Below are 26,874 nucleotides of genomic sequence, written 5' to 3' on the forward strand. Positions count from 1 at the left end.
CAAATTTAAATAGTTTACTATTAAATAATATATCCTATAATTAAGCATAATCATATCTATTAAGAGAGAATTCTTAACCGAAGAAATGAACGGGTAATCCAAAAGTTAGACAGACGTAATCAAATCTTCATATTAATATGATCTTTTTTTAATATAATATGATTTGGAAATCGGTACTATTATAGTCGGTAGGTTAAGATTATAAATTTAAAAGAGTGTAAACTTAATTGTCTAGAAAGTCATACTCATACACCATGAACTAATAATGAACCCCTTTTTATCTTCTGACGCAGCTTAGATTAATACTAAACAAGTAGGGTGCTAATCTTTTACAAGCGAAATTACACGAATGACTAAAATTTCGTACTTGCCTCTACAAACTTTTACCAGCGCCGCCTGTCTGATATGATCATTGTTCTTGTCTCAACTTTCTACAATCAAAATATCAATACGATGTCAACTGAAGAATAACAGCATGGGAGCATTTCAGCGTCATTGATAGTAAGAAACTCGCAGTCCTACATGAACAAAATGAGGTTCATTTGACAATGAAATTGGTATCAGATTTGAGACTACAAGGATCTTGCTGTAGAGGAAGAAAAGCTTACATGCACAACAAAGTAGAACAAAACCCTTCTTTTTTTCTTTTTCTTTCTTCTTGAGAGAGAAAAAAGAAGAAGAGAAAGTGGGGTTTACAACCCAGTAAAATAATTTAGAACTAAACCATTTACCCAGCAATATTATCCCAAAGATGTACGCTGCTGTTAATAAACTCAATGCGTAATCATGGATTAATCACGTAAACTAAACCAGGAGTCTTCTTTACCTGGGGAAGAAACTGGATAGAACAAGGTCTGAAAGCAGTCACATTAGCCTGGAGACACTATTCATGAACCCAACATTTGCAGTAATATAACCAAAAATTTCGTAAGTTGATACAAGATGGAAAAGAAACACTGCATGGATGACCAGACAGACTCAATGCCCTTATCCTCCGTGCAAAGCCGCATAATTGTATCAAACTTCCATACCTCCAAAGTTTTGTGGCATGCTATAAATAAGTGCTAATTTATAGCAAAGCCAGAAGAATCAACAGTAGCTCAACTTCCAATCAGGAGCATCAGTACAACTACATTGCCTCCACATTTACAAGAATTGCATGAAGCTCTGTCATCTTTTGTCCTTTTCTCTCAATTTTATCTTCGAAATTTCTTTCTCTTAGATTTCGTGTCACTGTCATGTCCTTTCCTTTTGTCTTTGCCCGTTTCCTTCTTCTTTCTTTGCTTATCAGCTTTGTCTCTATTGGACTCTATACTAATCAGGCCACTTGCAGACAACTTAACTCCATTTTGGAGAATCTTCTCCAAGTCTGGGTTCAAGATACCCTCATTTTTTGCTTTCATATTAATCTGGAAAGCATTCCCAACAAATTAGTAAAGAAAAGAAAAGTTTATTATTAACAATTACTTCATAAAGAGAGAAAGTACTTACCATTACTTCCTTGGCAGCTTCATTGAGATCTTCATCCACCGTCTTGCTGTGAGGGGTCATTTCAATCTATTGAATGATTTGAGATAAGCTTAGATTAGAACAATTAGGACAACAGTAAATTCATAGAAGTTGTCATTGTATTATCATGGCATAATGTGACAAGACCTCTTCTCCTACAGTAGACCCATAATGCAAATTTTTGGAAGCAGCAATAATGCTTCCAGTATGCCAACCACACTGATGGTGTTGCTTAGAGCAATTTTAGATTTACCACCATGAACTCTATATTGATGGTTCAAGTTATGGACCAGACTTTGTACTGGTTAAATCTTCACTGGGACACATGGCACGGCTTACCATATTTTTCTATAATCGACCTCTGACACCACTCCAGATTCTTAATATGTGCAACCTTCTAGATAGTTAACATGCATTAACACGGCTTAGATCAAGTGCAGTAACAGATTGCAGAATTGTTGGTACTCCTAAGTAATGCTACAACAAAGGCTATGCCTCTCACGGGTTCATAATATTGCTTGTGGTTTTGTTCGTAGGTTGATGAAGTGATCAGTAACTCATAATCCATTAATAACTCATCACCCAGAGATGATCCTTGCAACCTAAATAATCAGAAATTTAATAAATATACAGAATAACAAAAATGTACTTACTTCTTTAAGTCGAGGTAAAGTTTCATTAATTTCCTTTGAGGCAATGCCATATAGGTAGTTGTACAATCTCTTCATCAACTTAAAGAATAATGACTGTACCTGCTCTCTTTCTAACTCCATCTCTTCCTGCGAAGTTATAGACCAGAATATGCAGTTATGCAACATAACATCCAGTAAATGATAATCTATCTTCTTTTTTAATGTTAGTGAACTCACCTTGACAGAAGTAATCTCTTTGTTCTGGAGACCCATACATAATAGAACAGATGCTTGAAGAGCAGATAACGTTACAGGAAGCTTTTCTTGGAAATATAGATGCGCGACCGTAGGCACAAGATCCAGAATCTGGACAATGCAACATACAAAAAATTAAATTAACGTCCTCCTATAGAAAGTTATGCATTCATAATTTAAATAACATCTGTATTTCTGAAGAGGAAAGATAGATAAACTCAAATGCAATAGCAAATATTCATTAATCAGACACAGTGGTAGCACAAAAGTCTATGTTTTGAGATAATTTTTTCGTTCATGAATCCATGGAACTTTACATATCTCCATGTAAACTTCATCTCCAGAGAAGAGAAAATCCCATGGATTTAAAGTCAACTTTGTAAAAGGAATATAAGATAAAAAAATTAAACAATGATAAATCAAATGTTATATGTTCGATAAAGAGGGAAAAAAAGTGACTACATATCAGCACTTGAACAGAAAAATGATAATTTTCATAGCACACTGGAGGAATTAAATCTCACTAAAGATAAATTTAGAGCATCAGCTTCTTGACATTGTTACCATCTTTTGTTACATCAAAGATCTACATAATATGGCTATATAATTTATCCAATTGAAACATCATGTGCACCAATAGACGTCAATTTTGTCATGTCAAAATGCCCCCTTAATTTATGACTAACTATACCATGATAGTTAGTAGGTGCAAATTAACATATAAAGGACTAGGACAATTTATCAAGCTATTTAAGCTCGTGATTAGAGATGACAATGACTTCTCTAATGCACATTGCTCTCATGGACAAGATCGACCACAAATCAACAGCAGCAGTATAAGCAATCAACAAGTAGCAGGACAAACTGAACCAGCATTAAAGTATACACTTATGATAATTCTCAACTAGATCAACAAGAAAAACTTTAGTTTTGATGTCTATTGGTTTTACTTCTCATGTAAAATTTCTCAACTTTTGACATAGTCTTTGGAAACTCTGAAGTGATATATGCAACAAAATTAGGGGTGTAATAGACATCACCATCAAAATAACTAAAAGAGAAGAAATCATGTTCTCGCAGTCTTAGTGAAAGAAATCTAATTAACACAATTCAGAAGATCATGAAAGTACTGAGAAAAGCACAGAGTAAGTAAATAATGAATGAAGCAAAGAAAAATGAATTAAGATCAGGAAGAGACTAAAATAATTCTTTTTTATTTCGTGTTCACCCACTCACCATATGATAATCAGCATGATTATTGGTATATGCCTCTAGGCGCTTCATGTCATATGGAGATAACAAGTCCCCTGGTTGCTTCAATGTATCATGGGAGACAGCTAATGCAGATTCATGGTCTGTGAAAATTATCTTTGGTGCCAAAATACTAACACAAGTTTCAAGAACAATTATAAGCATATGGCTCCATGTGTGTACCCAAAGAACAGAAATAAATCAAACCCACCTCGTCGCCAGCTCATACTTAAACGCACGAAAAGTACTACCCAAAAGTCGCCTAAATCTTTGTCTGAAATCTGAAAAAGTCCAAGGAACTCATGTTATTCTATTGCCAGAGATTAGGAGCAAGGATAGAAAGATTGCCAATAGTCATACCAAACATAGAAAACATGCAATGATTATTTTGAGAAGCGATTGCATTGGCGGTGGCGGTGGGTCAACCACCCCACATATGCATTATGTGGTCCAACCACATATAACCAACATATGCAAACAGAAAACTCTTTTTGAGAACACTCCGCACACAAATGTGACCGAATATTGACTGCATAAGCGGATGCGCAAAAGTGGGCCACATATTGACCTCCAATAGCAGCATATTTGCTGGATATGCATATGGCCCTCATATGCATATGAAATAATATGTTTTGAAATTAAGATATCATATATCGTGGTATTAAATATCTGTAGTGCTTCATAATATTTTATTATTAATTAATATTGTTGGTGCAACTTAATATACTTGAAAATATTTACTGAGTAGTTATATGATTAGGAAGTAGCATGCTTAATGGATAAGGATATTATGAAGATTATTCTCCATATATTAATCCGCAATTTTTACCTATTCGTTAGCTTAATATGCTAAAATATTCAATACACTAGATAGCTTGAAAATACTTATCGAGTAATTAGATGATTAGGAAATAGCATCCTTAATGGATAAGATATTATGAAGATTATTCTCCATATATTAATTTGCAATTTTTACCTAAGTTATTTTAGTATTTTTATTGCTACTGTAGATGCGACCGCAAACTGCATATGCGCTATGCGGTTCTATGACTGCCAGTATACCATTGGCAATCTTCACAATATTGCATACAACTCATACTAGACATAACCAACATGCTATAACATCATGCCAGGATTATTCTGTCGTGTCACCCAACCTCTTAACCTCATTAGAAAAAATTCCATATCAGCCAGAACCATTTCTGACCCTCTATCCAGCCAACAAGTACAAGGAAGTTGACCACACAGCTAAACAAACGACAAGCCAAGACATAAAAAAATCAAATGGAGTTCTCACCTTGATAAAAGGGATCAAAAAATCCAGATTTAACAGATCCACTAACTTCAATTTCATCACTGTTTAAAGGCTTCAAGACCATGCAAGTATGCTCACCAGTTACAGCACTCTGGACAAAAACAGAGAAACATACAATTATATCCAACATAAGAGTTGAAGAACATCAGTTCATAAGACAAGAAACAATGATAGATGGGCAATGCTAACCGGAGATTGGCCAATATAGAATGGATAGAAGTTTAGTCTCCTCCAAAACTTGAATAGTTCTAGTGTTAATCCAAAAGAGACACCAATGTAATGGAGCTTTTCAGGACGACGTTCACGAAGATGCACAAGAAGAGGAGGAAGGTTTGTCCTGGGCTTTATTTTCTCTTCTAATAAAGAAACCTGCAAGCAAGCATAGAAGTTAGAAGGCTGGAGAAACAGACATCAAATTTATGACATCAAAGGCCTCTGATACCACAAAAGACTCCACAACATGCTGAAGACATCTTCAGACTAATGCAAATTCCAGAACCAAGCCCATTGAGATAAATAATTTAGATACAGTTACTGGTATATCTACAAAAAAAGTTATTTATGATTTCCTGCATGAGGTATTAATTAAAGCCATGTACCATCAAAATAATCCAATTACCTTCTCTGCAGCTTCAGTGACTTTAATATCGGACTCTTCCTTTTCCTCCTCATTGGACTCTTCCTTTTCATCCTCATTGTCCTCTGGGGAAAGTGTCATCTGCCCTTCGTAGTACCTGCATACATAGAGGTAAAACTTTACACATTATCCCAACCACCAGAAAGACAGCAAAAAAACAGGAAAAAAAAATCCCTATGTTTGTGAAACCATCAAAATGCCTGCAAGCCAATTGAAAGGAAATTCTGACATACAATAATATATATATATATATATATATAGAGAGAGAGAGAGAGAGAGAGAGAGAGAGAGAGAGAGTATTATATAGAATAAAAAAAAGTTATAGTGCTACAAAAAGCTGTAAACCAAATTATCCTTCCACAGAGCAGACTACCAAATAAGTGGTTGAACATTGATTCATCATTTAAATAGCCCACTGGAGTATAGTGTAGTTTCACCTCACAAGGAGAACAAGCAATAGATTGAAGGTAAACAGGGTTTAATAGGAGAGGAATAAGGAAGAGCATGTGTTCTAACTACAAGGTAAGAGATAGACCATGCCGGTAAAGGATAACCAACATTCAACTGGTGTCGAACTTATTAAAATCCAATATCCATGTAGATCCTTCTCATTGCTGTTTGCACTTTGCACTTTGCACTTTTTCAATCAAATTCATAACAAAAGGCCTGACATTTATACCTGATATTCATGGGTGACTGTCCATTGAAAGAAACACAGATACCATGTAGGCATAAGGAAATTATGAAAGTATAAAGAACAAACCTTGTTAGAAGGTCCACAGCAGCTGAACCATATCCGCACTGCAAAAATCAAATGGCAAACATGCAGAATATCAAAAAAGAATAAGAACAATAAGAGAAAATTCGTAAGAAACTGGCAGGCAATTGAAAGTTACCCTCAAACAACTAGGATGGACAGCAATTCGCACGATTCGAGCTCCTGAAAGACTTGGAAATACATCGTCTTGAAATTGTTCACAAAATTTCCAAGGTATTTGATCACCAAAAGGCTGGCGACCCTCACTCAAACTTTTTATAGCAGATTGCTGTGATATTTTCCCTTCTAGACAAACCTGATGAGTAAGATAAAATATTCCACAATTAGACATTAGATTTTCAAAAGATAAAAAAACCTAAATATCCATCTGAAACCAGCAAACACAAATAGAAAAATTATCTGCAATTTTTAAGAAATCACTGATTCTACTAATATTATAAGTTGACTAACTAATAACTAAAGTTTGGTGAGATATTTTGGTACTTTAATTCGCTAGAAAATTTAGGTTTAGTAGGAATACTGATCTATTAAAACAATTCAGAAGCCTCAAGAACCTCTGTTTGATCTTAGAACCATTATGCAGATGCTCAGAATGTTGTACATTATCCTCCAAAATAGGGTTAAACAGTGGTGAGGAACTGAGGTTCAATCTAATAGCTGGAAATTAACTAGTTTGGTTGTTCCCAGTTACATGTGCAGACTCCGCTAAAGCATCCTGCACACATTGCGGCAACTTCGTTGAGTCCGCTAACACAAGTTTCTCCATCAAACAATTCGTTCCCCTGAGACATGATTACCCAGCAAACAATAATCCATGGCACTCCGTTCTCTCCAATGGAGAACATGATTGCCAGATTGATCTACTAAAAGAAACTTCAATCGGAACTTAATCACCAATCAGCAGTCTTACTATAATACTGACCTACTACTAGAAAACTCTGCATCAATATGTATAATCCCATGAATGAAATTTGAACTCTCTAGACTAAAAGAGAGTTGAATCTTCCAACACCTAAACCAGCTTTCGTTATATGAATCCTCCCATATTACCATCTAGGTCAGCCAGAGAGATAAAATTGGCGCTTATCATTCTCCTTGCCAAATTAGACATTCAGCTGTGCATCCAAATCTGATGTTGGCATCCATAAGCCACTCAAAGCTGGTCTAAAATAGATGAATAATGATGAAACATAATTAACCGCAAAAGACCGAATACTATCCAGGTCCAATAATATGGACACCTCATAGATGTGTTTAAGAGTATAGGAGTAGTACACGGTTAGACAAGTGCAGTCTCAGTAAGCACTAAAAACATTATCATTCAGAATCAGTCTTAAAATCCATTCCTCCAAAAATACTGAACCTACTTGAAAATTTTCCAAAATTAAAAGAACTATAGGTGATAGATAGGTGACCACCTAATATCTAGGCACTAGGTTGGTCCTAGGCAGCCACCCAGAAATCAAAGCAGTTAAAATAGAAAAAACAAAAAATAATAAATAAAAATGTTGACATAAATACACAAAACCAAAGGGATATATATAAAACATTGTCTTTTAATTCAGAACATATCAAGATGATAGAAATTCACAAATCTCGCAACATTTATCACAAGTTTGAAATTAAAGATGAACTTACAAACTAGAACATGATAAAAGAGACTGAGGCAGAGACCTAGACAGACCTCAAGCAGAACCTAGCCATACTTTTTCTCAAGCTTGGTGTCTAGGCAATCAGCTGGTCAAAGAAGATAATTATTTCTCACTGCCATATGGGCCAAAAGTAACTCAAACTAGATGAACAAAATTGTTTGCTCCTGCTAATGGGAACACATCTATGGTGTTCCATAAATGCTGGTCTACATTTGCTCCATTAAAGCAGTGGAACAGGCACTGATTGGTGGCAGGCACATAAGATACCATATTAGTTTCAATCGATAAAGCATGATAGAGTTAAAACCTGAATGACGCATAAAATATCTGGGAGTTGATTTTTTGACTCGTCAACAGGACCTGACAACAATTGACGAACAAATTAGTACAGCAGAGTTATAAGAACAATAAAATGTTAGCCGACTTGGAAAGGGTATGGGTGGCATCATAATTGTACAAAATGACAGTTCACGTAAGAAACTGTACCAAGCAACACGAACAGGTGATGTGCAGGAGCATCGGCCATCAGTTGCAAATCATTTGGTGAATTCTTGTAGTGGGAGGACACATAAAGAGCCATCATTCGCTGACATATTAGTAGATAAAAGCAACATAAATTAATCTCAACAACACAGTACTACTTCATAACTTCCACATAAATCCATATGCAACTCTGCAGCAACTGATCAATAATAAAATGAATAGGAGCAGAAGTTTCTGGATCTAGAAGCCAATAGAGAAAGGCAAACTGCAACAAGATTACCTGCAAAAATATCTCACTCTCTTTATGATATGAGAAAAGTGTGTCTCGGTTGACATAATAAAGATCACATTCTGATGGATGAGGTGCTCTACATGAACAAAGAGAGTCATCAGAAAGTACACTGTAGATGCAGTATAGAAGGTTGCCATCAAGATGGTAATGCTAACCCACTAATACTTGGAATGGAACTTGCAACATCTAGGCAGAGTAGACCATTAAGCCAAGACTCAATCGGATCATCAGACGCATATCTGATAGATTCAGTCAATTCAATTTTTGTGAATTCCCTACCTACAAACCAAAAGAAAATAGATCAACTTCACATCCCACTATCATCACATGATAACAGAGGCTATTGGGATACCAAAAGATTCTTTCTTCCATGTATTCTCCAAACAGTTGAAATACTGCAGTTGCCAATTGAAATGAAAATGAAATGGACTGAGAAAAGTTATCTAAATAAAAGAATAATATTAGCAGACAGGAGAACCACAAGGCTTATGAAGCCACTAAAATCAGTTGGTTGCTGTGACGTTGAAGTTACATGCAAGTTTTCAGCCAGAGAGAACCATACTGTGCCTCAGTAAAAATTACAGAACTGAAGGGATAAAACTTCAATATGGAGAACAAGATACTGTAGTAGAAATGAACAAGACCACAAACTAAAAAGGATTTCACTCATTAAGGCATGATAGCCAAGCGAGGGCACCAAAAATGTTGAATAGCACAAACGATATGAAAAGGCAAGTCCCACACCACAGAGTCCCCCAGTAGTGCTAAAAAGAACTGTGCCAGATTGGCACGATTAACATTAGGCTACAGGAGAGGATCCCTTGTACAGATGTCAATAGGACTCTTTAATGAAGGATTAAGAATGGAGCGACTATACATTACACAACCACCTCATTTTAAAGCTATCAAGTAAAGGAGATCAAAGAGAGAAGAGGAAGAGATAAAAGAAATAATGAGATTACAAAGAGAGTAGATGGACAGAGATTTGATAGACAGCTTACTGCAGGATAAAGGTCTTCTTCTAACTCGTGAGTCTTTACATCCATATGTTTCAACTTATTAAATGCCTCCTGTAAGAATTCTAACATTTCCAAGGTAACTAGTTTGGAACATCTACATTTAATATGCTACATTTAGATTGAATCATTGAATTAGTACGGTATATAGCCTGTCTTTAACTTTTATATCCTTCCCAAAAATTCGATCCAGCTTTCCAAACTTATATATCCTGCCGTGCAATGCCACTGGCACGCATTTATAATATTTATAATATTTTTTTAAGATATTTAAATATACTTTTCGGTCTTCGATATGTCTATCTTTAGTTTTTTGTTTAAATATAGGTATTAAAAGTTTAAAACCTATATTATAATATTTTATCTTTAGATTAATTTTGTAAATGACATTTTATTAAAGACAAAGCAACATATAAATATAAATATTATTCAACACATACTATAATTGAAGACATTATTAAAACTGATATTAATGATTGAACACTCTATAATATAATTAAACACATAATATTAATTAATAATAGTTTAATAATTAAAATTAATATCTAGTTGAACATAAAATAACAAGAAGGATAAAAAACTTTATTTACTAATACAAGAATAACACGAGAATATTACATTAAATACTGTCGATGTTCTTCAAAATTTATTCACCAATAGTATTGCACGTTGTGATATCTCACATAGTCTTCATACAAATAGAAATTTTGTAATTCTTCTAAGATATAATATGAATATTGAATATATGAACGACACTGACATAGACACACCATAAGCATATGTAGATTATAGATATAGAGTATAATAATGATATTCTGGCCCTGCTGGATATAATTAACATGATGGTAATTATGATGAACTCATATCATCATGTGGGTGCACCTCTCCTGGTGTTCTGCTACCTACAAACTCAAAGTCCTCTATAAAAATAATACTTCTAAAAAGGTTGTGTAACAGAGACACACGTCTCATCTCCATCATCATCGTCACCAAACTAAGTCTCATTACTATCGTCATCACCATTACAATCATCATTATCATCTCCAGTCTCATTATCATCAATTTTATTTAAGCCTTCAATTGATCAATTGATTTAATAATGATTGATAAAATAAGAAAAAATTTAAAAATGGCTCCACATGGCACAATGATCGGCATGCGGATGTACTGGCCGACACGTGGCACACCCCGTATCAAGTGTCGTGCCATTACTGGCACGACAAGTGACAACCAACACGACCATCCATGGGAGTAAGGTCAGAATGAGACAAAATAGTAAATATTCGATCTTTCAACAGTCGTCGGAGGGTGACGGACGGCTAAGGATGGTAATGGACAGCCGTAGAGTAGGATGACTGCTGGAGAAAGAAGGTGGCTAAAGTTTGAAAGATTAGAAAGCTTCTACGATTACGATATACTCATAGAAAGATAAGGACGATCTAACGGCGTAAAAGATAAAAATAAGGTAATAAAAATAACTTAACTTAATTCTCATTCCACGATTATTATCAATACATGACCACTCTTATTTATAGAAGGAGAAATCTTAGCGGATCGAATCCACATGAGAATTATCCGATTTATTTAAAATTTAAAATAATAAGATAAATCTAACTCAAGTTGACTTGACCGACTTAACTCACATAATCTTATCGTGACAATTCACCACGCTTCCAACCACCTTATTCTTAAAGTGTCCACGGTGGTTTTCATACCTTCCGTTGCTCTCGAAATGCATGCCCTTGATCTTTATGTGAGTCTCGTCTGCCACGTGGAGGCGAGCCCCATGGTAAGTTCTTTTCTATGGCCCACTTGTTTGAGCCATAGTCTGCCTTGACCGCGGGTGGCTTAAGCCAAATACTAACTACGAGTGGTTCGAGCCTGGGTCTTAATGCATATAGTTTAGAGGCTTGGGTGTAGATGATCCAAGAAAGGGAGTGGATGTAACGGCTTGGACCGAGAGCACTTAGATCATCGCTGGTGTAAGGCTAGGGTTTCGAGCCCTAGTTTCCACCACATTTGGGGAAGACGGTGTCGGAGCCACTATTAGGGGCTCCTCCGGCACGAAAGAGGCTGCTGGGAGGTTCTGCAGTGCCAAAGGGGTCTCCACCGCTGTCAGAGGAGTTGAGATCGCGGTTTTGCCTGGTTGTTTCTTTCCCTCATTGCTTGGGTTTGTCTCGCAGTGCGGAGCTGGTTCCGATATGGCCAGCGACGCTGCGTAGGTGGATGGGTAGTAAAGAGCCCAAATAACTGTCATTAAGACTTGGATCACCTTCTCGATCCTCTCAGCGCTCTCCGCAGCAAATCTAGCAACCTCGTTAGAAAAATCTTTAAAAAATGCCTTTGCTCAAGCCGGCGGCTCGTCATCAACTATTGGTGGCGATGGCAGGGGTGCCAGAAAAACTCTCACTAGAACAGAGATGAGTTTCTGATCTCTATGGTCGCTCCCTCTTCGTTCGTTTTGGATCGCATGTTAACCATCATCCAAGATACCAATGTTATGAACCAAATCTGAACCAATCTGAATATAAGAAAATTATGAAAATTTTTGTAGTGGCACTAATAGTTTTGATTTTACGTAAATCGTAGTCGAAATAAAAAGATAAAATTGAAAAAATGGAGCAAAGTCAGAACGGTAAATATCCGACGTTGTGGCAGTCGTCAGAATGTGGCGGACGACCAAAGATGGTGATGAACTGTCATAAAGTAGGGTGGCTGGTGGAATCAGATGATGACTACGGTTTGAAATATCAGAAGACTTCTATAGTTACAATCTACTCTTAAAAAGATAAAACGATCTAACGACTACGGTAAAAGATAAAGATGAACTTAACTCAATTTTCATTCCACGATTATTATCAATGCATAACTACTCTTATTTATAAGAGTAAAAATCTTAGCGGATCGGATCCACATATAGATTATCTGATTTATTTGAAATTTAAAACAACAAGATAAATCTAACTAATTTAAGTTGACTTGGTTGAGTTAACCCATGTGATCAGATCATAACAATGATGAAAGAAATTTTCAAAAAAACCAAGGATACAAGAATATTAGAAATATGTATCCTTCTAGGTGCAGTTTAGTATAGATTGTTTCTAAGATTAAACTATCAACTTTTGTGTTCATTGTGTGTTGCTTCACAACATACTCTTGTCATGAGACCAAACATAGCAAGATATGGTTGCAGCATCAAGTATCAAAGGTGTTCTCTGGAAGCCTTTGATATTGGCATGATTGTCTACTAGAGTACCTATGTCCACATAGTCACCCTTACATTGACCAATACCCACAGCACCTTACACTTAAATAGAACCAAGCTCAAAGGTATTGCACCATTTGTTATTTATCAGCCTTTGACCTTCATTTGCTATTTGTTTTAATCATCCTATCATTTAATAATATATGCTGCAATCTGATTCTTTCAAAATTTAGAATTACGCTTTAAGAATCCCGAGAATGGGGCCAAATCCTGAGTAGGAAAAGACCAATTTTTTATAAATTTCAGCCCAAGAATCTATTCAATTTAAGCATTAGGTGGCTGGCAATAGGGCAATTAAATTTACCAGCCTAAATATTCCTAGATGAACTTGCTATATTGAAGTAGTAATCCACGCTTTTTACCTGACACCAAAGTTTGTATAGTTGCTCTAATTTTACCACGCTTCATAAATTACATTTTGAAGATGCCCACTTAAATGAACTAAAATAGAGATATAGAACTTACCAGAATTGGATGCATGAGTACCCTGTCTAGATGACAGACTTTGTGATCTCAATTGCTCAAAAAGCTTCAAAGACAATGAGCGCCCAGTGCCTTCGTAGCTTCAAAAATAAAATGCATGAAGCAATCACGCTGTAAGTAGATAACCACATACTTCCATTTACATATGCATATACCCATCACAGCAAAAAAATGTAACTCAAAATAGTTAGATACACAGGGTTATGCATGTGTGTAGGATACATGAAAAATAGTAGAAACACAACATACCCGTTGACAGTTGATGAAAGGAAAACCAGATGAGGCCCAAGCAAAGACTTGACGATAGGTAATGGAATTGCTGCTGCTTCATCAACAACGAGCAGCTCAACTTGAGAAAGCTTTCCATGGTCATGCGGCTTCAAGTACTTTTAGAAAAGAGGAATTGTAAGCAGACACGTGTATAAAGCTAGTAATGAAAAAAATTGTGGAAAGTGCTCTTTTACACAAGGAACAGAAATTATTAAAGGAGAAAATGTAATTCTAAGTTCTAACTTCAACTGAGTCACCATTAGCTGTAGAACAAGTTGTACTGAAGCTGTCATTAGACAGGAAACAAATGAGATTTACTTACAATTAGGAACCTAGACATCTGCAAATATTAACTATAAATACCTGTATTTCCACCTGACTGATAGAATAAAAACATCAAGAAGACTGCAAAGAGTCTAAGATACTCAGGATTGATATTTTGGATCTCTAATATTTACATCCTGAGTTTGAACAACAATATGACAATTTTCATGTTAAGGATAAACATCGAATTTTTAATCTCAAAATATTTGAAAGAGTTGCTTAATCAAATTTTAAAATCTAGAAATAATTAACCATGATTTTGAATAGAGAGCACTATATACTCTAGCTTATGCCTTCAACATGATGATCTTCATGAGAAGGTGCACATACAGCCTCCCCGTGGACAACATACAGCAGTAACAACATGGATTTAAGTGCTAGGAAGGAGGGCACGATAATAAAAAAAATGCTTACTTATTCAGAGTTAACTAGGTGTGAATTTGAAGTTTGAACATCACTACTGACATAGGGTTAAATGCCAGGCAGCAGAAGCTGTACTATCCGACCACCATGCTGATTCGGTATTGAAATTGAGCAATAGCACTAGCATCACCTAAGGCTCAATATGTCATGCTGACATTCTGTATGTTGGCATGGTACCATGGGAACAAACTGCTGCACAACCAATGTCGTTGGCACTTTTATCCTTGCTTACTAATTCTCCAATTCCATTTTACTCCACAAAAGTAATTTCAGCAGTAAAAATAGTTAATATTAGGCACATGAAAGTTCAGGAATAGCATTCACTCAGTATCATCTTCATTTGCAGAGCAAGGGCAATAAGTATTTCTCAGAGGAAAGCAAAATTCATATCAAAGTTACTAGAAGTATAACAATTATCCCTTCCTAGGTCTATCATGCTAAAGTACTAAGCTTAGAAGAAACTGCGGTGTGAAATCAAAAGCAGATCTCTGTAAACTAAATGAAGGAACACAACTCAGATCATGTAGGTTCTACTAAACAGGGACATTGAATACCAAAATTTGGTAATTGAGAATAGAACTAATATTTAAATCTACAACCTATGCTCACACAACTCATATCTTGTGCCACCCCTATTAGTACATTACAAAAGGTCCAGTAGAAAGAGAAATTTCCCATTATCCATCTATCCAATTTTGCACAGAAACAACTGACAACTTATTGTGTGATAGTGTGAATATCTCAACCAATATCCCAATTCATAACTATAGATGAATTACCTGTATTGTTTGGCGATGTTGCTTGTAGACATTTATTCGAACTGTTGATTTCCCCGCTTCAGAATCAGCACTCTTCACCACATCATAATGCAGATGCTCCTATAAAAAATAAGTATGAGTAAAAGGTATAGCAAAATAAAGTTAAGCAAATTACGAGGTTGGAAGGCATTTTAGTTTACAGAGGCAACTATAAAGAAAGAAAGTACATCTTTCAACCTTTCTCATGTTGGTATATAACTATAGATCCACGATTTTGCCAACTATATAAGGTCGGGCAAGTTGCCTAGATCCCAACTCAATGATGAGAAGGTTCCAAATGAACCGACAAAAATTTACAATCGATTGACAATTCAATATCAACCATTTAAAAAAAGTGCCAAATTCCTTGCGAAATTATTAAATTTTTTTAAAAAAAAAACAGATAATAAAGGAACCTACAAGAAAAGCTACTCAGCCAGTTGGTGGTAAAGTAATCTATTCTTCATTGCAATTTAGGCTCCTGATACCAAAAGGAGCAACCTCTCCAGAAACTCCTTTAGGCATGGAAAATGGCTTCATGAAGGAGATAGCTACTTTTTGCTTTAGAGGTTCTGTTTCATCTCTAAGGCATGGATAACCCAAAAATCCAAATAATAATAAGCCTATATTTCTAATTCAAAATGTAGAAATGGCAGAAATTTTTTTTAACCGCCAACTCAAGATAATAATATCTTATAGCACCTAATGTTCTTAAGAATACTATGATATATGTGACTTTTCTCCTATATCCAACCCAACATTATCCATTTCCTATAGATTCTATAGTTCATATGGGCATAGATATATATATATATATATATATATAGAGAGAGAGAGAGAGAGAGAGAGAGAGAGAGAGAGAGAGAGAGAGAGCACTGACATGCAATGCAGAACTACGACACATGATATATCATTAGTCAATCAATGACTATGTCAGCACATCTCTTAGCAAAGTAAAAAACAATGAAAAATGAGAATAACACATGCATCCATGTTGGCATATGGAGATTAACTTCTGAGTGCAATTTTACTAAAAGAATAAGGTGAGACCAAAAGATTTCAGAAAGACGCAAACCTTGTATTCTAAAGCATTGATTCCCTTGCAGACAAACTCAAACAAAGTCTTGAGATTCTCTGGGCTGGGAGCAGAGACAAAGATGTTTGAATACCTAACCAAAGGAAATTGATTAGGGGTGACTGAGCTACAAAAAATGGATACAAAATGACAAAGAGATGAATGGAGATTTTTCTCAGTTCAAGGATAGAACCCTGCAGCAACAGCTCCTGCAACAGCAAGACCTAGGGCGGCTGATTTTCCACGCCCACGAGCAGCAGTTAAAGCAACAGTGCTTCTTAGTGTTTTATCCAGAATTGCATGAAGAAAAGTAGTAACAGCTTCTCCCTATTTACAGACAGAAATATTAGTTGAGTCATGAAATACCATCATGTAGCCAAAGCATGTCATGTCAACTGTACCTGATCCAAAGTACAACACTTCCCAATAAGAGGGCCAAGAGGGAAGTCCTCACGGTATTTCTCCTTTAGATCTTTCAGCTTCCGCTCCCTTTCTGACAACCCCTCAGAATCCTTAACAAGAAGTAAAATGAAAGGCCAAAGGTAGATGATTACAGAAATTGTAAGGAGCAAAATAAGTGCATGCATATTGACCAAAAGAACGTGATTGACTGCCTGATGTTCTAGGTGAGTGCAAATAAGTATCAGACAGCTGAGTAAGAATTAAGAAGGTAATACATAATTTAAACAGTAAGTACAGTACAGCAGGCAATACCTCAAAGACTGATAGAGGTTGAATTGATCTTATATGAGATGATATTGGTAAGACATTAAGCTCATCATCCATTACAACACACGCCTTGCATGATGCAATGGATAACAAGAACCTCTCATTGAACCGTGTAGCAGCCTGAGAATGAGACTCTGTTCGAAACCTCTCATGTACATCCTGCAATTGGTAGCACAGGACCGAGTAAAGATTTCATTAAAGGACCACTGCAATGTGATCAGAAATAAAAGCTCTCACTTTGTCAAACATATCATCCAACATCTGTAGATTAAAAAAATAAATATCAAAAGAGTATGGCAAAGCCTTTCACCAGTGATATGACCATTTTGTGAATGTGGATGACAAGATTCATGAGAATGTGATGTACGGTAAGTGATTTAGGCATTAACACATAGTTTTCTTTTGATTTAGTAGTTGAACTGATCTAGATATGAGAGCTGTCTATTGATCAAATTATTCAAGTTGCACCATCAGATCAGCTTCAGATAAAGAAGTGGAAGGGGGCCTTTCCAAACCAAGTAGGATAGCCTACCGTAATTAAGATTTGAGGTTCACCTAGGCAACCGACCCTAATTGGAAAATCTTCCAGGGTTGTGTGAGTTTAAAGTCCAGTCCAATTCCAAGTGGAACATTTTTCCTTATTTAGATCTAAAGGATCCAAACCTATTCTCTTCCTAAGTGAACCTTACTAACCCTTCTCTAATTAAGCCTTACTGATCATAGTGTGCAATTTCAAGGAGCAAACTGATGCAGGTTAATGTAACAACTTTTGGTTAAAGGCCTTAAACACTAGACATGCATATAAGTCATACAAGTTTTCACACTAAAGTTGGAATATGGATGCTAAGATGATGAAAAGTATCATATGAACTATAAGGTCTGTTGAACACTAAGGGATGTCCGATTACCCATCCACAATTCTTCATATATCTTAAAAGTTAAAAGTGTCACATGAAAAGTATTGCATGATTTATTTCCAATGGAAGGAGGCAAAAACACATGAGAATTTCAAGCAACTATACTAAAAATCTTAAACTTTCTTTAGTTTGAGTTATCTCTTCTCCATATGTATGATTTTCATTTCCTTAGTTATCCTCTCTCAGATTTTCAATGGCACACAAATTTTGCAACAACCAATAAATTACATTAATTCTGCATTGCATTGCTTAGGTCAAGTGCAACCAATCATCTGGCACATATATTTCTTGAAAAACAAGAACCAATAGATGCTTCTGCTGTTCTAATCAATATACCAACATCCTTTTCCAAATATTAAAAATATTAGATATACACTCCTAAAAGATAAAATCTACTATACTAATCAGAATTCCAATGCAAATGCCTAGAATTTAATTTAATATTCCACCACCCAAAGCTTCGGAAAATTTAATGCGCCAGCTTCTTGAGGAACTCTTGTAACATGCTAATCATCAATTTAGGGATTTCTCTTTATGTATTGCACCATGTGGCTCCTAGAGTTCCCTTAGCTCCCCATTAAAAGTGATAAAATAATTTTGGAGGACATCCAACTTGCAAGCATGGATCTTCATCTTCATCCTCATCATCATCATCATCCAAGCCATTTTCTCAATAATAAAAGATTGATTTGATCATAGATCAAGGATGAAATCCAAGATTTAGTGACCCACTATCAAACTGATATTAACCCCCTTGAAATAGACCAGAATTCCCAGCCAAAACAAGACAGAGAGGAGAGCTGCCATAAAAGTTACAGAGCCCCTCATCAGGGTTAAGTAATATACTTCCTTCGTTGCAATTTCAGCTCACGGAATCCAAAGAAATCATCCAAATTTGTATGCAACTAAACATAACGCAAAGAAATAAGAAACTTGATATGTAAGCTACAATAAGTCCTCGGAGAAGAGTACAGATTATCTCATAAAGCTTAAACACTATAATAAAAGGTCTATGGTATGTTATTACAAAGTAGTCAATCTAACTAGCCTTAGACATAGCAAAGAAACCACTCATTGAACTATATGTCAAACAAAAGAATGACAAACATGGAGCTCCTGTCAACTGTCTAAAAGAAAAGAGAGCGCACCATAACCATGGTGTAGAGCCTTGTGAGAGAGGAAAGAGACCGAAGCAACAACACTATCAAACCACCACCCTCTACTGTCTCAATAGTTCTTGCTAGAAGATTAGGTGTCAATGCCTCAAAATCCTGAAAATAGCATCACGGTCACTATAAAAGATAAATCTGGAAATATGCTGCTAGTAGACTGATTATCACACTCAACTAAGTAGATAAGCAATGCAAGATGCAAACCTGAAGAATGCACATGCCAAATGTATTTCCAAGAATTCTTTCTGAGTCCTTATATAAGCAATATGTTATATCTGCAGTCTCGAGAAAAAGTGAAAAGGGATCCGCTTTTTCGGGGTCCATTAGTCCTCGTTGTAACAACTTCTTTATCTGCTTTGCTCTTTTCTTCTTGTGACTAAGCAAGATGAACCAATGAGGTTAGCATAAGATTTTAATATCAAAAACTTGATAGCACGAAAGGTAAACCTGAAATCTATATATATATATATATATATATATATATATATATAGTTCAGATAAAGAACTCACTAAAAAGTCACATACATTAGAAAAATATCAACAAGAAAGGCAAATGAAAGAACTATAAACGCAGTCAGGACTCAAGAATACAACTAGGAGCCTCTAGACTCTGAAAATAATTGTCTTGTTCAAAAGAGTTTGTGATAAGCGATAAACCAAGGAAAATATTCTTCTTGGAAAGGTGTAAGTTACAATTTGCTGATGATTCCATGTAAGACACCTGGGAAAGCACTCTACCACCCAAAATTTTACATTAAGAAACATAAAAAGAAAAAAACTTCACTATACTTGGTAAGAATACCTGACCACTAATTCTGCAAAAGAAAATCTGTATAATTATGATTGGCCTAATCAAAACATTTTAAACTTGCATATTTTACTTGGTCCAAATGGTTTCAAGATAAGCCAAAATAGCCAATAACCCAGGCTAAATCTTCAAGCTTTATACTTTTAATCCTTTATAGTATGTTTTAAATGGAATAAAGCATATGAATGCCAGAACACCCAAACATTCTTAGGCCTAAATAAATATACAAGGCTTGTGTTGGTTTAAGCATCGTAATTTGTTAGAATAATAGAATGCTTATACATTTCATAGTCAAATGTTTCATACTACACCTGACCAAACAGATATAGATAGACAATGTTAAAAACAAAATAAAGGGGTGCAAGCAATAAAATTATGGAAAGAACAACTAAACTATCTCTTCCCCATTTTGTGAGGAAACTTCACCGTGTCATTAAGTATAGCACATTGGTGGGAAATATTAAAAAACAAATAATGACAAATAAGGTGTTAGTTAAAAGGGTCTCAAACTTAAGAGCTGGAACCTGCTGATTTCAAGCTTCTCCTTGTAGCACCACAATACTGTGGGTCGGGTTTTCACCACTGCCTTGCCGAGCATATAATTCAGGTTCACGATCTGCGATCACCACAAGGTTTAATCAATATTATGCTAAAATAAGCATAATTCCGTGCACTAAATCTCACTGTCACATCCCAAGCACAAAAAAGGATTAGAAAAACATAAAATGGCTCAACCTTTGGTTCAATAATTCAACTCAACCACTGTGTTCCTATATTCTCTTACGAGATACTGGCAGAGAAAAGACTTTTACTGCTCCACAGGTAAAGATTGAATATGTTTTAGCCTAAGCATATTTTAAACCACACCAAACCAACTCAAACCACTGGTTCATCGCGGAACTCGTCAAAACTTCAACGGGAAACAAATTAGCAGTGCTCCAAATCGAAACCTGGGGTCTAACGATTGCTCCAGACCCCCCCCCCCCCCCAAAGTGATTCAGAATAAGAGAAGAAGAATACCTGATCTCGGGACTTATCGCCGATCATTATAAACATTGAGCGATGCCGGAGCTTGACGCCATTCTCTATTAGCGTCCGGATACGGTCGTCGACCTTCTTCCTCATGACGGCTACCTCAGTAGAGGGCGGGTGAGTGTAGGGCGGAGGAATGGAGAGGGTGGAACAGGTTTGGAATAGACGACCAGAGAGATGTATGTACGTAGACAATCGGGCCGGAGAGGGTTTTAGGGTTTATTGCAGGGTTTTGTCGTAGGGTCGTTAAGAGCTTATTATCGGGCAGGCCGAGCCGGGCTCGGTCTCGGGCTCGGGCCGGGCTAGAAAAATATAGCCCGTTATTGCTTACCGGACCAGAATATAGACAAGCTCGGGCCAAGTGTGCGGCCAGGGGGGGGACGCCGGAGATGGGTTGGAGCTGCGGCCTGGGGGGGAGGGAGAGGTGAAGAGGACGATGAAGGAGAAGAGAGAGGAGGCGGCGGCGGGATGGAGAGACATAGGAGAGAAAGGAGGGAGAGGAACGAAAAGAAAATTTTAGTGGGTTTCGAGTAGGCTGTTGGGCCGAGCTACGATGAGAAAAGCCTAGCCCATATCACCCCCAACTCCAAATAACAACTTTATATATGTAAGACACAAGTGTGAGTGTACAGATGAAGACTACTTCTACTTGTTTGAAGAATCGAACGGCAATCATGTGCAAAATCTAGAGACAAGAGACTGAGTTTACTATAAAGAATTGTGTTTCATTAAGCATATAGTTTTACTATATATTGTGCAGTTCCCTGCGGATTTAACTCATCAAGAATCTGGTGGACATCTCCAGTACTACACACGAGTTGCAAACCACTCTAGAACTAATTGCAATTACTGAATAATCATTAGGCTTCGTTAATATACAGACTACCTTGTTCGATCTTGTACTTTTTCTTTCCTAATATTATTCCACAAAGTCGCATCACATCTAATCTAAAAACCTCATTACTGGCCCAGCAGCAGATGGGTCTTTGATGGTTAAAACGCAGACACGGAAATGGTTATTTGGATCTGGTCTAGGATTCAATAGATTTCATTACTTGTTCTCCGTGCTGACACTATCCAGATCGAATATCTATCTCACAGGTCTGCTTGTTCTACCTTCTGATGATATCATTCTACTCTTTCTGCAGCTCTTATGGTCTTCCACTGGACTGAGAGTTTACTCTCCAGATGCTGGTAGTGTGTACAGTCAATGACTTGGAATTGCCAAGTGAAAACTTGTACGTAAATTATAAGTTATCCAATGGATATCTACGCGTCTTCCAACTATAACGAAGGTGGATGAATGTTTGGACTATTGGGTTTGATTATTAGATGAGAATTGAAATAGAGAAGCTTTGCTCGTTGTTGCATGAATTTTGAACCTTAAACTGCCACCTGGAAAGCATGTAACTCTGCCTCTGCACAAGAGGACCTGTAGATTTTTGTTGTTGTTCTCCAAGAATTTTGCCCATGGTTTTTAATCATCCGTTTGAATTCGTATGTTGGTAATAAGGAGGGGTAATTATAAGGGGAAATGAATAGTAATATCCTCAAGTTTAAGGCAGTAGAGCTCCTTATATGTTTGAGCAAATGAGCTATATATGGGAGAAGGAAAGATTCTGCTAACTGCTATTTACTTTGACCAGATGAATCTGTTCAGAGGACAAAACTAGGACAAAACTAGGAATAACAAATGAGCCACTTGATTAATTGCTGTTTACTTTGATCTTGTTACATGATTAATATATGCGTCTGTGTAGTATATAACATTAAAAAAATATATATGATAGTATGAAATAGATCAAAATACTAACAAGCTTACACTATTGTCTTATCTGCTCATTTCTTCAAACAAATAAGTAAGATGTTGAGCAAATCTTTACACTTGTGGAATGAGGCTAATATTAATATAATTATTATTTTATACTAGCATAAGAAAATTTATATTGATATAAGTTATTATAGTATTTAGTTGTATATTAATATAGTGTATAATAATTTTTTGACAAAAAAATCTCAGCCCCCTATTTTATTGAAACTTAAAAACCATTAATCTTTGTCATATAGATTAACTAGAAAATCTGAAAAGAACATGTTATAATATATGGACCACTACAAACAACAAAATAAAACAACTTACAAAATCCAGAGGCCCAATCCTCCACAAGCACATAGTATCTTAGTAACCATCAACCAACGACCATTCATAAGAGTCATAGTGTGTGATAATTACACTTATATAACTAAAATAATTTGTATAATAAATGAACGCATGATAAAAAGAAGAAAGAGCGATTGAAATGGCAATTGATCTGAAGTATAAGCTTAAGTGATTATATAATTATTCTTATTCCATAGAGTGAATTAAGCTTCGGAACAGCTGGCAAGCACAACAAGCTAAATTGACCAGCTTGGTTATCTTCAACCATGATTGCATTGCAGAGATGAGAGTCCTAATCATGAATTCCCTCCTCCACACTGCAGGGTGAGATTGATTGACCCAATCACCTGTGCCTTAAAAATGAGGAACCGACTTGCAAATATGTTAAAACTGGAGGTTTCCTGAGTAGAATTCACTGGGTTTGAGGGGGTGGGGGGGGGGGGGGGGGGGGGGGGGGGGGGGGGGGGGTGTGATTTGTAAAGAGAGCCAATCCCCATCTAGAGACAAGAACAAGAGTATAAGAGGCCTCCTGTGTTTGGGAATCTGATAGCAGGCAGGAGCAGCACCTTTGGGGTGAAAAGGTGCGTAGTTTTCCCCCATTTAATGAATCCGACCATGTCATCTTTTAGGTGAAAAGGTGCTTTCCAGGTGGGCCTTCAAACATCTGGCCGTGTCTCCGGCATCATCAGGGCCCAATCATCACAAGACATATATATATATAAATATAATATATGGAATCTCGCAATTTCGACTACAAAATTATTGCTCCTCCTCACCCTCACCTCCTTAGCCCAAATAGGAAGTGACATTGACTACTCTCTCTTATTTATTTATTTCTTCTTCTTTCGACTGGTTAATTAGGTGTTCAAATAATAGAAACAACTTCTTCAGTATAAACGAACAATCTTTTAAAGGAGGCTTATTCTCCAACCATCACATTGTTGAAGTTACAAGTCAAAACTTGCACAGAAACATCCTACATTATCTTTCTTTTTGCTTATCTTCTTACTCCCAGTTTATACATATCTTTACGACTTCTTCTTCTTCTTCTTTTTCTCTAAAGTTAGTTGACAAAAATAAAATCATACAAGTCCTAATATTTAAGAGATCTTCTCCCCCTTTTTTTCTTTTTGGTTTTTTGATCATTTTCTCCCTTGATATACAGAGGCCACAACTTTCAGAGCATACGCAAGTTAATGTAACAGGCAGTGGCATCATACAAAGAACAGCGAAAGGACAATAAATCCCTGACGATCGATCAGAGCACTGCAGCTATCACCATATGCAAGTTGGTGAATTATATGAATCCGTATACAAAGTCACAGTGTATGAGAATACGAGGCAACCAAAAGTACTTGTATCATTGTCACTCCCGACTTTTACTTCACAGCATCTAGCATTCGATGTTATCTATCTAGCCATATAGTTGAGCATATATATTCTTTTCTCTTCTCTTCTCTTCTCTTCTCTTCTCTTCTTTTCTTTGTGGGTATCATCTTGAGTTGAGATATGTATTACTTTTGTTGTAGCAGTGGTATACAAGTACATAACAAATGGAAGAGCATTAATTTCCATGCAAGCTAGGCACACAAAGATCTCCGTGTGAAAAGAAGACTCATCAACTTGGCCACCTCAAAATTGAGGAGTGAGCAAAAACAAAAAGGCAAGCATCTCAGAGAATTTGGACCAGTTCATGGATAAGCAAATGGTCCAGGATTTTGTGCTGGAAAGGGACCATTGCATGTAATGTTGCTCAAGTAGACCCTACCAAAGAGCATCTCTCATAGTATCATGACAAACTCTGAAGCAAGATAATCTTAGGTCATAGCAAATCAACTCTCAAAACTTAGAAAATATTTCTTCTTTTCCTTTCGGTTAAACCTCGACGTCCGTGTTTGCCTAACTTAATTATCAGGTCGGCTCGACAACGACGGCCTCGAAAAAACTATATGTCCTCCAATTTTTTTTCGCCCTATATTCTCCTCGCGTATTTCAAATATTTGATCCATGAATTGACAACTAGTATTTGAAGAGAAAACCCATGAGATAGTGAAGGAAGAAAACAATTAGTAGCTTGGCCTATGAAAACATTCATGAGGTCATACTCGTAGTCATGGTTGACAGAAAAATCATAGTTTTAATAGAAAGATGGAAAAAGAAATGCTATTTTGACTTTAAAAAACGCCGACCAAGCTTTGAGACCTAATAATCTAAGCAATATCGGGATGCAACTAGACATATAAATTAATGTACATGACCTCATAGATTTTCTTCAGCAAGAAATCTCATGTAACATCTTCCTGCGGCATTCATGCATAATTTGAGGAAGATTTTGACCAAATTAGCATTCAAAGTGATGAGTCCTAAAAGGTGAATTCTATGCTCTACTCCCTATATAAATATATTTTGTATTCAGTACTCCTCTTGGAAAGAGAGATCTACCAAGCTAAGCTCCCTTCTTCCTATGTATGTCGGAAGATATGCTATGCTAGATTATTCATAAGACACAAAAAAGAAGCTCATCATTAAATGTGAAAAAGAGATTGATTGATCGATTGAGAGAAAGATATAATAATCCATCAAATTAAAAGGAAAAAAAGAAAATAAAAGAGTTTTACAACTTACACCAAGATGGAGAATAAATAAATCCAATGATAGTTAGAGCCTTACATTCTTTTAATACAAAACTAAGCCTAAAGGATGATAGGAGATAATTAACAAATCCAAGATAACTTAATAGTAGGAATCTATAGGTCATTTAATTGACAACTACACCCTCGTTGAGTCACTTACATTGCTACACATCTAGTAACTATATTTCTTATTTTTGATTGGTTGATTTAAAAACACTGAGTTATAATATATTAAGAAGAAGAGAATGTAGAAAAGCAAATAAAGGTTACAAATTAAAGGAGGAGGAGGAGGAGGACCTAAAAGAGAATGGAATATTCGGAAGGGAAAAATAGGATTCCCCAAGCGGTCTCAGCCAGGTCAAGAAGGAATGTCGCCGGAGTCAATACCACAAGGTTGAAGATCCTGTTGCTACGCTCTCTCCATAATTGCCACCAAATTTATCGTGAGAAGTATCTGTCAAGGCTTGCAGACTGACACACGAGTCTCGGACGAGTAGTTGCTCTAAGAAGAAGGCAAAGAGAAATGACCGCAAATTCTCTTAGGTGAAGGAAAAATTAAATCTCATCCCCAGAGAGGAACCCATTTAGAAGAGAGGAAGAACTATATATTTTTTTTTTAAAGAAGAAATATTTTTTTATTGTTAAATAGACTCCTCATATTGTGCGAGCATTTAATTACATATGTCCGAAGTCAATCACTAAAGAGAGAGGGGAAAAAAGTATTAAAACATCTTTTACAGGGGGTATTTTAGGGGTAGTTTGGAGAGGGTGCTAAAAATATTTTGCGCTTAAATATTGCCTAACCTTTTACTAGCTTGTTACACTTGTGCACATCGACTACTGCATGCCTCATCCTGTGTATCAACTAGAGAGAGAGAGAGAGAGAGAGAGAGAGAGAGAGAGAGAGAGATGGGGATAAGTTTGGGGTGGGGGAGACACGAAAAGAGAACAGGAGGTGGGAAGGG

General features: G+C 36.3%; 1 protein-coding gene across 1 annotated transcript; it reads right to left on the reverse strand.

Moving 5' to 3' along the window:
* Positions 1-890: 890 nt before the first annotated feature.
* LOC140777973 (RNA cytidine acetyltransferase 1-like) lies at positions 891-21,513 on the reverse strand. Its single transcript, XM_073122441.1, has 26 exons — positions 21,104-21,513; positions 20,608-20,699; positions 19,480-19,651; positions 19,252-19,374; positions 17,172-17,345; positions 16,859-16,969; positions 16,651-16,784; positions 16,458-16,551; positions 15,365-15,463; positions 13,818-13,954; positions 13,551-13,648; positions 8,960-9,083; positions 8,793-8,880; positions 8,516-8,615; positions 8,337-8,389; positions 6,496-6,672; positions 6,363-6,400; positions 5,582-5,696; positions 5,152-5,331; positions 4,945-5,053; positions 3,859-3,928; positions 3,633-3,780; positions 2,379-2,507; positions 2,163-2,288; positions 1,492-1,557; positions 891-1,409 (listed from the first exon to the last, which is right to left on the reverse strand). The coding sequence occupies exons 1-26, from the start codon at positions 21,206-21,208 to the stop codon at positions 1,197-1,199; spliced, it is 3,075 nt and encodes a 1,024-aa protein (XP_072978542.1). The 5' UTR covers positions 21,209-21,513; the 3' UTR covers positions 891-1,196.
* Between the last annotated feature and the right edge of the window lie 5,361 nt (positions 21,514-26,874).

Source organism: Typha angustifolia, chromosome 15 (genome assembly GCF_048772165.1).
Source record: "Typha angustifolia cultivar Huaian chromosome 15, ASM4877216v1, whole genome shotgun sequence".
NCBI classification, from domain to species: Eukaryota; Viridiplantae; Streptophyta; class Magnoliopsida; order Poales; family Typhaceae; genus Typha; species Typha angustifolia.